Below are 13,970 nucleotides of genomic sequence, written 5' to 3' on the forward strand. Positions count from 1 at the left end.
GCTCGGACTCTGGTTAAAAATGATGGTTAAGGAAACAGAAAGCCAATTCTGGAATAGGAAGCTGGGAACATTTTTCTGGAGAAGAATCAGTAAGCAAAAAGAAACAAAGAATAAGGAAACCCAGTCAGAGTTAAGATTCTCTTGGAAGGGAAACCAAACAGACCCAAGAATTTATGGCTAAGGATGAGACAGCCAGGCAGAGCCAGAGTGTGAGATCTGATTATGGCAAACTGCCCCCTGTTTTTAATTTGTGCAGAAGTTCCCACTGGCTACCACATTCATAAAATTGAGAAGGGGTGTCCCAAGGAGAAAAGAAGGAAGATCTCTCCCAGGGCCTCCCACCTGCACAGACTGCAACGGGGCTCGTTCACCTGGAACTATGTAGGATATGGAAGGGTAGATTCGTTCTGTCTTTCAGAGGTAAAAATAAGGCTCAGGGGAGGGAAGAACTAGCTATCGGAAGGCAGACTTGGGTCATCAGAAGGAAGAACTCTCCTACTTGGAGCTGTAGACCTGTCTTCCTCACAGTGTGCTGAGCTCTCCGAAAGACACCTTGGAGATCATTTGGTCTCTACCTGAGAAGCTGCCCTATTTCCCTTGATTCCCCAACTACTTAGACAGAACCAGGATTAGAACTTCAGTCTCCCAACTCACAACCAGAATTGTTTCAACTGTAACACTGTGAGAGGTTCCACCATAAACATTATCTCTACCCTGAACTAGCTCGACTACTGGTTCCCTCTTTGGTTACAGGAGACCAAGCACCACACCCAACTCTGGGCAAAGCAGCTGACCAAAGGACATGTCAGAGATTCTTCTCGCCAGTAACTTCATAGGTTATTCCTTCAGTGTCCTGGGAGGAAAAAGTGCAGGCATAGGAGATGTCCTAGAACTGTGAACCTCTGGCCCTTGGGCTTGGGAAGGCAATCTGGTAGTTCTAGGAGTCTCTCCACTTCTCCCAGCCAGTGAATTGACCTTTTACAGTCCCTGACACTTAAAGAGTTTTACTTGTTAGTTCCATCAATAGTAAATTGAAAATCATCTCAGATAGCCATACCTGTTGAAGTAAAAAGAGAGACCATTCCCTCTCCATTTTCCTAGGAGGAAACTGAGGCACAAAAAAATTAAGTAGCTTTAGCTAAGTTAAGAGGCATTAAGTCGTCCACTGTGCTGCGCATTGTTTCCTTGAGCAGGGTCTGAGGAGTTGGGTAAATTCCTTAGGGTTCCCAAGGAGGGCTTCAGATAACTAGCTGTAGGGATGATCAGGACTAGGAGAGGGGACGGCTCAATGAGGAGGGGGAGACTTGGAGGAAGAGGAAGGAACTGGGAGGGGGAGTGGCGTGGCAGACTGGAAGGGGGAGGAGAGGCGGCTCTAAGAGGTATTGTTCAAATAAAGAACCGCGGAAAACGCACCAGGAGAGGAAATGGAGCGAGCCCTAGAGAAAGCGGTGAGCAAAGTTTGGGCCGCGCACCCTAGAGCGCGCGGCCTCGGTGGTGACGGCGGAGGGCATCCCAGACACAAATCTACACCCCAGACACAAATCTACACCCCGCGCGTACACCGCGCGTGTCTCCTCCTGTGGGACTGCAAGCCTGGCCCCCTGGAAGTGCCTCAAGTCTGAGCAAGCGCTTCCACGGGGTGGGGGGTGGGGACCTCTCTTCCCGTCGCCCTCCGAGGGGAGAAGCAAGCAGCCCTCAGGATGCCCAGATCCCACGTAGCCCGGCGGCAGGCCCGGCCTTGGCCCTCCTCCCCCGGTAGGCAGCGGAGCGGCCAGCACCTGGTGACGAAAATGAGTTTAAAATCGGGTCTGAGGATGAGAGTCGGGTCTCGCCAGTGCTAGAGCCATTGGTACTACCCGTTCCCACCTCAGCGCCCTCTCCCGCCCCCCGCCGGGTGCTACTTACTCCGGTTCAAGGGATTCCCGCCGACCTGGGCTGACGCCACCAGTTCCAAATAAAGAGTCCAGAGCCCCACGGACACCACCGCGAGAACCAGCAGCAGCCGAAAGCGCCGCCGCAGCAACTTGACCGGGCGCAGGAGAAGCAGGAGCAGCGCCGCGCGGGGACTCCCCATAGCGCTGCGCCCTGGCGGCCGCCGCCAGCCTCAGCCCCACGGCCGGGCCCAGCGCCCCGGGCGCGCGGGGTCCCAACCCCAGCCCAGGGTCTCAGGGCTGAGCCGAGGCCGTCTCCCCTGGCCGCGCTCCAACGGGGCGCGGGCTCATGCTCCGTGCTCCAGCGATCGATCAGCTGCACCCGCGCTGCGCGCCAGCCCCAGATCTCTCCAGTAGCGGAGCCCGGCTCCTCCTCCTTGAGTGTCCTCCGAGCACGGCTCTCCTGTCCACGCCTCTCCCCCGTCGCAAGCGCGCGGCCTCCCTACCACTGGCCTCGCTCTCACACACTGCCCACCGGGAGGTTCCGGAGGTGCAAGCCAACCGGCCCCTCCCCTCCCCGCTCCTTCCCAGGCTTTCTCCAGGCCCTGTCAGTGGCGCCTCACCCACCTGTCCCGCCCCCGCCCAGGCCCCGCCCCCAGGCCACAGGTGGGCCCCGCCCTCAGGAGACCTGGGAAGGGGAAGAGCCACTCTGGCCTGCTGGGTGCAGCCTGAGGTGAGGCCGGAGGCCTGGTAAGCAGCACCCCGGTGGGGTGTAGCTGGGGGTGAGCTACGATCTGAACTCCGCAGGACTGAGGGAAACAGGTACCTTCCAGGCACTGGATCGAGTGCTCCCCAAGCAGAAGTGAAGTTGGGTGGATGTGGGCGCGGGTGGGGGCTCGTGTTGGGGTGACGCCTGAGGTTTTGGTTTCAAGGCCTTCTGTGGCCTACAACGACCCTACTCCCTACTTTAGATACCAAGAATAGATAGACATTATTAGTTGGGAAGCAATGGCCACTTAATTCAGCCATAGTTTCCTCGTCTAGGGCAGATTTGAAGACGCTTCCTTTCCAGCCTCAAACACATCTCCAGGAGACACTGGGAAGTTATATATAGCCCCCCCCCCCAGGGTGAACCCCAAGTAACTGCCCATACTACGATGAAATGGCTGTTGCAGGAGAGTAGATAGTTGATGGAAGGTTCTGATGAAGAATTAAAAACAAGAAAACCAAAACTCACTCAAATTGAAAAGATCATCAAGTTATTCTGTAGTATTCCAGTTCTCTGCCTTCAGGCAGATAAATCATTTATCTGATTTAAATGAGATAATGAAGGTCCAAAGGAGCAGAGTGAATTTCCTCAGGTCATTCAGAAGGTAATAATGTAGTTTTATTTTCCACTGTTATTCCTGAGAAAAAATGATCGGAAGATGATGGAGAAAGTGGAAGTACAAAAGCATTCTGGACATTTTAAAATCAAATGAATAACATGCAAATACTGTTGTTCCAAGTTCACAGAATGGAGTGCTATGTTTTCCTTTCTCTCTGCTACCACCTTAGTCTCTACTGGACTATTGTAAGTTTTCCTCCACTAGCTCCCTGGGCACCCCACCCCACCCCAACCATTCCTTCTACTACTACCAGATAGTCTTTATAAAATTCTCTTACACATCTCTACACCTGGTCAGAAATATTTAATGGCTTCCCACTACTAACTGATTAAAATGCAAACTGTAAATCTGAATTCAAGGTTTTCCAAAACCTTTTTCAACTTTGTGCTCCAGCTAAAATGAGTTTATTCACTGCCCTTCAACACATTTTCTTTTCTAGTTGGTCAGGCTTAACCCTTTCTTCAAAGTCCATTTTGGGTTCTATGAAGCTTGGTTGGATAAGCCCAATCCTGAGCAACCACACCTTCCTTGGAGCTTAAGTAGAATTTACAGTGGCCCCACTCATAGATATGTACAGGCTCACTTTTGAGTGTAAATCTTGTTCCCCAACTTCACTGCGAGGCTTCAAGTGGAAATGTCCCATCCTCAGTCTATAGCATGTCTGGGAGGAAAAATTATTCTCTACCCTTCAAGTTCTGGCTGAACTAATAACCAAATTACACAAAACAGATTAGCAGGAAAAAAACAAATTAAAGTTTAGTAATATGTATACCTTCTGTATACATGGGAGAGACCCAGGAAAGCTGACTAACCAAACTGGTGGAAACCACCACCTTTTAAATACCACTTTTGGCTAAAGACAAAGACGTTGGGGAATGGGGGTGTGGGGGTAGGGGGGTTGGTGCTGGCTGGTGTGGCTCAGTGGATTGAGCACCTGCCTGTGAATTGAAAGGTTGCCTGTTTGATTCCCAGTCAGGGCATGTGCCTGGGTTGCGGGCCAGGTCCCTGGTAGGGGGCGTGCGAGAAGCAACGAACTGATGTTTCTCTCCCTCTTTTTCTCCCTTCCCCTCTCTCTGAAAATAAATAAATTAAATCTTTATTTAAAAAGAAACATTGGGGCAACTTTTGGTCAAGATGGTGGCATAGGCATACATGGCTCGCCTCTTCGCACAACCACATTAAAACTACAACTAAAATATAGAACAGTCATCACTCAAAACCATCAGAAAACAAGATGTATGGAAGTCTGACAACTACAGAATTAAAGCAACCACATCCATTCAGACTGGTAGGAAGGGAACAGACACAGAACAGGCTGGTCCCACACCCATGTCTGGTGGATAAAAATTCTGGAGGGATATCTTGGGAATGAGGAGTCCCAGCCCCACACCAGGCCTCGCAGCCCAGGGTTCCAGTGCCAGGAAGATAAGTCCCTATACCTGCTGGCTGCAAAAACCAGCAAGGATTGAGTCGGTGGAAGCAAATGCTGAAGCTCCAAGCAGTTCCACTTAAAGAACCCACACATAGACTTACCTACTCAGACTCACTCCCTCTGAGCTCCAGCACCAGGGTAGCAGCTTGAAAGGCACCAGTAGTACACAGGGAGGAACTGAAGTATCTGACATCAAGGGGAGCAAAGGCCATTGTCTCTTTTCCAAACCCTCCCCACACAGAGCAAGTAAGCTGGTACTGTATCTGAGATCCCATCAACCTGGCTAACACTGTTTGACCTGCCTTGGAGATCCCCAGAGACTCCACGCCACCCAACTTAGTGGCCAACCTGAGCTGCTTTTCCATTTGAATGGCTGGTCTTGGCTCATGCTTCACAAATCCTATCTAACAAGCAACAGCTGGCCTCAGTGAGCCCCAGGCCCAACACTAGCAGCAGCCAGCCTAGATTCACAGCTTGGCTTTGCCTGGGAAACTCAAGTCCAGCACAAGTAGCAGCCATCTCAGATGGCTTTATAGCTCATGCAGAGTGGCCCCTGGCAGAACACAGGTGGTGGCTGAACTTGGCCTGCACCACCCAGGGCACCCCAAAGCCTGTGCACCCAGTGGACAGCTACAGACCACATCAGAGCACCACCACCTGCCCCTGCACTGCTCACCCTCCACAGAGGACAGAGATTGGTGGTCCGTGGTTACGGCCAGTCCTTGCTAAAAGCAAGCAAGGCTCAACTACAAGAGGAGGGTGTACTCAGCCCATACAAAGGATGCACCTCAAGAACCCAGCTTGGGTGACAGGGGAGGGAAGCTGTGAAGATTTAAGACCATGCCTTCTCCTTTGATAGTGAAAGCAGGCCTGGTACAGTGAAAGGAACACCTCTCCAAAGGGAGACTGACTCCCTTACAAATATAAATGTGATTTTACAAAAGGTAACTTCTACTTGGTTTTCAGACCCCCCAGAGCTTCTGTTTCATAAAATTAACCACCCTAAAACAACCAGTATTCCAAAAGTGCATATTTTGGGTCGGCAAACTCTGTTTCTCTTTATAGCACAATGTCCATTAGTCATTCAGCAATGCTTGAGGATGAAGGTAGCACTTGGAGTGAACATCCCCCAGAACTTTCAGTGGAGTTGTTTAGCAAAAGGTGAATCTGAAGAACAGTCCTCTAATAATCAATAACCCCAGGGAAATGTCTCTGTGAAGTTCCAAACCACAGCTGTGTGCACTTCCCATGCTCTTTCTACCCCAAAGACCAAAACAGGAGAAGCCAGCATGGACAAGCTTGGCTGAGGCAGGTAGGAGGTGACCAGGGTTCCTGTAAATAGAGTTTTTCTCTCTCACCGGGGACAGCCAGTCAGGATGACTGGATATAAAGCTGAGTCACTTTCAGGACTTTGTCATGGAAACAGACCTCAAGACTGGCCCTCCTGAGAGAACACATGCAATCACTTCAATCAACCAAATTCTTAAAGTCCCTATTACATGGTAACCAGGAGAGATGTAAAACAGAGAACATGATGTTCGTTGAGAAGAAAAGATATCCCACAGAAAAACAAATCTGACACATTAAAGGCTGAGTTTCTAGTCCAAAAAGTGAATTGCAAAGAAATTCAGAAAAGGAAAAAGATCGCTTTAGAGCTTCCAATACTGTGCCCTGCGCTTCTCACTTGTTGTACCTTTTTTTCCCTGGCAAAGAGAGAGAGAGAAAGAAAGGGAGAAAAACATCTATGTGAGAGAAAAACATTGAAAAGTTGTCCTCCACGTGTAAGTGGACCGGGGGACCGAACCTGCAACCCAGGCATGTGCCCTGACCAAGAATGGAACCAGGGACCTTTTGTTTTGTGGAACGATGCCCAAACAACTGAGCCACCCTGCCAGGGCATACTTTTTTTAAAAATGCATTTTCTTTTCAGATAAACTACATAATATGTTTTTTCTTTCTTTCTTTCTTTCTTTTTTTTTTTAAGATTTTATTTATTTTCAGAGAGGGGAAGGGAAGGAGAAAGAGAGGGAGAGAAACATCGATTAGTTGCCTCTCCCACATCCCCAACTGGTGACCCAGCCCGCAACCTGGGCATGTGCCCTGACTGGGAATTAAACCAGCGACCTTTCTGTTTGCAGGCTGGCACTCAATCCACTGAGCCACACCAGCCAAGGCGACATGTTTTATCTTAAAAACAATGCCTTCACTTGAAATAAATCAAAGTCAAAATAAATGAAGACCTTAAGATAATATCAGTCTCATTTATCTAAGTCCTGGTGTGTGGATGAAAAGCAACAGCCAGATATGACAGGTGATAGATCCAAATTGCCACTTTTGTTAATATTTTTCCATTTCTAAACCATTCTAAAAGAAAACCATATATGAGGTTGCACTGTCCTCACAGTAGCCCAGTGGAGCAACCAAGCCATCTGGATTTATGTTTTTAGCAATCAAGAATTAGCAGTTTTTTGTAATTAGCAAGGATGTGCTTGATTTGTTCTGCAGCCCCTGTCATAAAAGGCTTCACTCTCTCCGGTCTGCTTTTCAAGTTTACCTTTGATTGATTTCATGTAATCTTTGATGTACTTCTTGTAGGCTGCTCTTTTGTGAAGCTGGTTTCCTGCAAATGATGGTTCATGACAATATCAACACCAGTGATGACTGTGCTTTCTGTACCTTCATCCTCCATGCCTTCAGCAGAGGCCTTTCCTCCACTGAGCGAGGCATCCATGATACCCTCTGTCCTACTGACCATCTTCCCCTCCACCTTCAGGCACAGCCTATCTGCGACCTTCTGGACTGTAGATGTCAGAACACCTCATCATAGCCGATGAGGTCCCAGTAGATGATCATGATGGTGGCTGGAAGGAGAGGAGATGCTGGCTTAACAGGACTCCAGACTCAAAGGGAGCTCAGTGCAGCTGAAGCAGCATTCAGGGGGAGCCTTGAACAGATCACTCCTTTTCCTACCTATGGTGAGAGGGTGCGGGGGGGTGGAGAAGGGAAAGGAGGCCAAGAAACTCCTGTGGCTCTGTTCTCGCCCTCTTCTATTTTCTTTCCTGCTGTGGTTGTCTCCTCAGCACTGAGACAGCCCTCACGCGCAGACCCTCAGTTAAGGCCTCTTGCTCCAAATCCCTTTTTGATTCCCAGTGATTTCACAGCAGTGGAGGATCTGGACTTTGAGACCAAAATTCCATTCTCAGTTAATTGAGCTAGCTATCATCCTTCCTCAAGTCCAAAGACAAGCATGTGGGTTGAGGTATTCATGGTGACAAATTTGGGTGGCATAATATTACCACCAATATCTGTTCATTGTTGTGTAAATTTAATGAGATATTCATGATTGTTCTAATGATTTTCACTGTCCTTTGCTCTTCCACTTCAGCCCTGGCACCTGACTTAGAATGGCCCAGGGTCACATTGCAGAAATTGCATCTGATAAGAAAAATAATTTCTATCATGTCATCTGTAAAACTGATGGAATAGGCTCTGGTTTTTGGCTTATCAAGAATGTCAGAGTCAGGTCAAATCACATAATTCTTCTCCCAGATTACAGATGCTTTGTTAGAGATGTCAAGTTAAGCTTTCTAAAATGGGCCAAGGCTAAGCAAGGGACAAAAAAAATTCCAGTTTGCAGAGAATTCAAAAGGAAAGGCTTCCATGAACATTAGGTATGGTAGCAGAACTCTTGTATCCAGAGTACTTTTTATTCTGGTCTACACGACTATTAGAATATAAGTAACTCATGACTCCAGTACCCTTCACATTTCCTAAAACCTGACATCTACATCATAATGTGGCACCTTTGAGCGCATAGAGCATTTTTACATCTATGTCACATGTTTTATTTCTTACAACCAAATGGGAATAGCAAACAAACTTCATATGCCTCCGTTTTTTTAAGATAACATGTACCAAGTTCACTTGACCAGTGATATAATCAAAACTAGAACCAGAGCTTTAGTCCCTGGTCTTACTTCCATTGTACCCAGAGATCCCCTTCTCTGGCCTGATCATCCATAATTCCTTATGCCCATACAGACCTTCAATCTCCTCTTCATTTTTTACTTCAGGAACTTCTCTGCTGTTCAAAGGCATCTCGTGGAGAAACAGTAGTGGAAAGTCTGACAAGGCAATGCGGCTCTCTGGGCCATCACTAAGCCAATGTTTTAGACTGAGATGTGGGAGGACTGAGTTTCTTTGAGAGAATTTATAAGAGAGAAAGAATAATGCTAAGGCTCTCCCCAAGTGCCATGGTCATCTTCTTATCTCTTTCAACATATGTAAATCATTCACACCCAAAGCTGTAGGTTTCACTGATTTCATTTTACAGATAAGAAAATGGGCTTAGAGATTTTTTTTTTTTTTTACTATTGCAGCAATTTTTGCAACAATCACTTTTCTTTCTTCTTTTACATTCATTTTTATTGTGGTAAAAAGGGTTTAGGGATTTTAAATAATTTGCTCAAAGTGATGTAGGTGACTTGTATCTTTGATGGGACTCAAACTCAGGCTTCCTAACTTCAGAACCAGGCTCCCCCCCCCCCCCCCCTTTGCACATGTTGTTTCCCTGGAAGTTCCCCTGGAGAAATATATTCACCCTGGAAATTCTGAGCTCACTCTCAGCACATCTATAACTCACCCAGCCACATGATAATTCCCACCCCCCTGCCCCAACTCTCATCAATGCTGCCTGCTTTGCTCTTTACTAAAGAGATCTTTTTTCCTATCCCTTCCTTCTGTAAGTCCATCTTTTAAAAATCTTTCTGTAGAGTTTCTGCTATGGAGGCCAATCCCAGGAGAAGGTGGAAACTCAGTGAATACTTCCTATTGGCTGCTTTTCTTGATTTCCAGTGCAGTCAGGCCCTTCTCTCTGGAGGATGGAAAAAATTTTATGAGCTCTGACCAAGCCTTAGTTGCTCCCTTGTTACTGAACTAAAGGGTTTTGTTCACCTGTGTACATCAAAACCCAATCAAACACAAACAGGAGTTTGCAGCCAAGAAAATAAAGATTTGTTTCTAAGAAAATGGCATCAGATCCAGAGTCACAGATGAGCTCGTGCAAGGGAGAGGGAAGTGGGTGAGTCAGGGTGCTGGATGAAGCCAGCCTGAATCAAAAGGAAAGAAAGGAGAAAAGGTCATATTAAAGAAATGAAGTTATTGCGTGGTTACAGCCATCTATGGTCCTAAATATTTGCATACTAGATAGGGAAACAGATTACTATTTACCATCCCTATGGAAGATTATGTGCAAGACTGCATCATGGGGAGTTAAAGAAAAAATAAAGGGAGGGCAGAGATGTTATGCTGAAGGGTCAGAACAAAGCACATTAGCTAGAAAAGATTGCAGGCAATTCACCTGCTGAAAGCTTAGGACTTTATCTTCCTCCCATGCAAACAACTTGCTGATACAATCCTCAGGCGTGATGATTTAGAGAGGAATGTATGCTTCGAAGCTGAAGTTTGCCCTCTATGCTTTCATTTCCTCTAGTTGTTATTATTATTATTATTATTATTATTATTATTTTAATCATCATCCAAGGATATGTTTATTGATTTTAGAGTGAGGAAGGGAAAGAGAGAGAGAGAGCAACATCGGTGTGACAGGGAAACACCTATCAGTTGCCTCCCATTTGTGCCCTGACTGGGGATCAAATCCCCATGTTTTTGGTGTACTGGACCATGCTCCAACCAACTGAGCCACCTGGCCAGGGCGTCCTTTCCTCTATCACAGCCTCTCTTCCTGCCTTCCTCCTCAAGGGAAAAGGATTCCCCAGAAAGTCAGCAGACAATTATCGAAGTCAAAAATTAACTTTGACTTAGGGGTTTCTCACTGAGTAATACTAATTATTTCCCTCCACTCAGGTTTGCCTTGTTGCTGGGAAACCTACAAAAAGAAAGGGTGAATAGCACTCTTTGTTGCTCATTAGCTGGTGCTGAAACAAAGGCTAAATGAGTCTTCATCTCTCAGACCAGTAACCCTACTACAGAAACATTCTCACCCTTCTTAGAAAGACACTCTCTCCTGTCTGCATTCTGAAATCTGCTACAACAAATAATGGTGAAGGGCTTGTAGCTGAAGCTAAGGCATAAGGACCCACAACTCAGAGTAGCTTCCCAAGTCCTGGAACATGTTTGATACTAGAAGCTTACCATGCGGCTCACCATGGCTCCAGGCCCATGGTCCTTAGTGCCCATACCTCTGAGTGAACTCTTGGTACTTCCTTCTCTTCTCGCAAGGATATATCCCACAGGTTTGGTCCCCCCACCAGTACAAACACACACACGGGTGTACACATACTCCCCTTTGTGAGGCTGCACAGATGGGAGGACGCAGGGGAAGCCTTCTTGCATGCCTTAGCTCTCTGGCACCACCTTCTGCAACACTGGGGTTGTTCTCAGCATTTTCACAGTGAGCAGTAGGTCTCTAGGCCTCAGGGGTAACAACTTCTCCAGTCCCTAACAGGGCTTGTCAGTGACCAGATCTGTTCTACATTCTATAATCTTTAATAATGGAAAATGTTCTTATTCCCTAGTCACATGTGGCTCTGCCTCTTCTAAAGCCCATTCACTTAAAGATGCCTTCTCCTTATAAAGCAGAAATGGAATATGGATGTTCCCTCCCTTGCCTCAAACACAATCGAATGCACTCACCTGCTGGGATGGCTGCAGGCAACCCAGCCAGTGGACGCGGGGCGGGATTAACCTACCTCTTGGCTTTGCTAGGGGAGAACAATGATCCTAAAGGCCAGTACATGTGCAGAGTGCCACCAAACAGCTCAAGTGCTCAAGCCCAAGACAGGCTTTCTGAAAACCTTCTTTGTCTAAGTTCATAGGTCTAGGCTATAAACTCTGGTGAGAGAACCCCAGCCATGCCACTTAACACTCAATCACTGTGGCATCTCAGCAACATGTCTCGGTTTCCAGACGGTGATGCGGAGCACTGATGAGAGTCCGAGCTGTTGGTTTCGGGTTTCTCAGCCTTGTTATCTAAAGACCGGCTGCTTGGGATTTGATCAGGGTTGGTTTGGGAGAGAGGCAGACGCCGTTTTTTCCCCAGAACAGACTACTCTTTGAGCTCTGCCGCCACCCGGACTGGGGATGGGAGAAAGAAAACAAAAATCCCCACTGTATGTGGCTGTCCGGAATTTAACTTGGCGCTGGAGAGGGAAAATGAAAGAGCAACACTGCTCTTACACTCTTAACGCCCTCTGCAGACAGCAAACCTCATTCATTAACGCCGAGGCTGTCAGGACAGAGACAGGGTTGGGGTCTGGACTCTCAGTAGTGGGGGAGGCTCGCATCTCCTTCCTAGGTCAACACTAAGCGACCAGCGGGAGGGCCTGATTTAAATTTTTTTTAATTGATTTTAGAAAGAGAGAGGAAAAGAAAGATCAATTTATTGTTCCACTTCTTTATGCATTCATTGACTGATTTGTGTGTGTTCCCTGACCAGAGATCAAACCCACAACCTTGGCTTTTCAGGATGATGCTCTAAACACCTTACCTGCCTGACCAGGGTTGGGAGTGTCTGATTTAAAGACATTTTGCAAAACGTAATTGAAACAGAGCATTCTCATTTGGCTAAGCTATGAAGGAAGGGGATGAACCCAATTTAGTGATTTGGAACAAGGACTGTCAGTGAAACTAGTCATGTGAGGAAGTATTTGTTTTGCTTTCCTGCTCCCTCTTGTATTAGCCACATACACAGTATGGGTGGCGGTGGTGGTGGAAAGTGCTCGGGGCAGGTGTTGGGCATCAGGAATAGTTTTTTTGAAAAAGCAAAGTGCTGAGTTCTTCCTAAACTTCCATTTTGCCCTAGCACTTCTAAGTCTTCTGCCTTGACAAAGATTCTGCTTTTCAACCAGGCATCTTACCCTCAAGAAAGGACTGTCATAGGTCAGTGAGAGATGTGCATGGAAATCCTTGCATTCTATCACTCCTGTTTTTTTTAAGTATATTTTATTGATTATATTGTTAAAATAGTTTCAATTTTTTTCCTTTACTCCCCTCCACCCAGCACCCTCCTCCCCCACCCCTGTTTTTTTTTAGAAAACAGTTCACACTCTTGATTTTCCTTCAGAGCATTTAGAAAGCGGACTCAGAGACTTAAATCAGTCTCTGAGTTATTTTTCTCATTTGCGTCAGCTATCCTTTGCTATACAATGTCTAACCCAGTGTTACCTTGGCTTTCTAGGTTGACTATTTTGCTTGTAGGCAAGTTTCCCCTAAATTCCATAGTATCCTCAAGGAAGATTACTCCCGGTTTTAGAGACCTCTAGGAAAAGAAACCCCAAAACATTCCCACCATTAGCAGTTGTAGTTATAGGAAAGCATGAGGTCATGTCAGGAGAGGACACAGGTGACTAGAGGAGAGAACCCCAGTGAGACTCCTGGGAACAGCAACACCAACAGGACAAGCAAAAGAAGGGTCAGGGATAAGGAGGAGGAGAGCCCAACAGACACAGGAGTCAGATGAGCACAAGAGAGCTGAAAAGCAGAAGAGCAGGGGCAACACCAGTGCAGATGTGGACAGGGCAGCACCCTCAAATGCCAACCCAAGAGGTAAGGCTGGGAGACCAGTTAGCTGCAATGCACCAGGACACAGAGAGGGATGAATTCGAGAGGGGTATAGTTAGGCCGAGTTGATGTAAAATGCAGAATCCCAAAGATGTTATAGAGGATTTAAGCAGAGAACAGGTAGAGAAAGAAGAGTTTCTTATAAAGTCGTTATTCTGGGAAAAGGAGTTTGTTGCTTTGGCATGAAACAAGAGAGAGAACAGAGCCATTTGTACATAGAGAACAGGTATTTTCTGCAGGAACTGATCAGGTACAGGAGATGGAGGGATGCAGTGGGGAACCACTCTAATTTAAGAAAAAGAACTCCAGACCTACCAGTTTAACCTCAACTCATTTTTGAACTTGGAACCAAATAAAATCTTATAAAAGTTTTCAAAGCAATACTACATTAGTTTTATTCAGGTTCTAGATCCCTTTATGTAACACTTAATTTTCCCTTTCCAAATGTCAAGGCAAGGTTGCCAAGTAAGAGGCTCTGGAACAATCAATACAGCAATATCAAACTTGTAGTGATGTAAAATGAGCCCTGATATTGTTATATACTAAGTAAGTAGTAGCTACAACAATTATGAACCAAAACAGGAAGGAAATATCACAAAACCAACACAGAGCCCATCAAAACATCATGGCCCAATATGGAGTTTTGGGATGCAAAAACTACAGACTAACCATGTCAAAATGGAATGGCTGACAGGGGGA

At 46.6% G+C, this 13,970-nt stretch overlaps 1 protein-coding gene and 1 pseudogene across 1 annotated transcript in view; both read right to left on the reverse strand.

The window, feature by feature from the left end:
* B4GALNT3 (beta-1,4-N-acetyl-galactosaminyltransferase 3) overlaps window positions 1–2,202 on the reverse strand; it is a 101,878-nt gene extending 99,676 nt beyond the window's left edge. Inside the window, exon 1 of the mRNA XM_090273821.1 lies at window positions 1,906–2,202. Coding sequence (XP_090129947.1) covers window positions 1,906–2,074 — 169 coding nt within the window. The 5' untranslated portion in view covers window positions 2,075–2,202. The remainder of the gene's footprint in view (window positions 1–1,905) is intronic.
* A 4,826-nt stretch (window positions 2,203–7,028) lies between these two features.
* LOC150012492 (translationally-controlled tumor protein-like) lies at window positions 7,029–7,544 on the reverse strand (annotated as a pseudogene).
* Between the last annotated feature and the right edge of the window lie 6,426 nt (window positions 7,545–13,970).

Source organism: Furipterus horrens, unplaced genomic scaffold (assembly GCF_987537825.1).
Source record: "Furipterus horrens unplaced genomic scaffold, mFurHor1.1.pri manual_scaffold_4, whole genome shotgun sequence".
NCBI classification, from domain to species: domain Eukaryota; kingdom Metazoa; phylum Chordata; class Mammalia; order Chiroptera; family Furipteridae; genus Furipterus; species Furipterus horrens.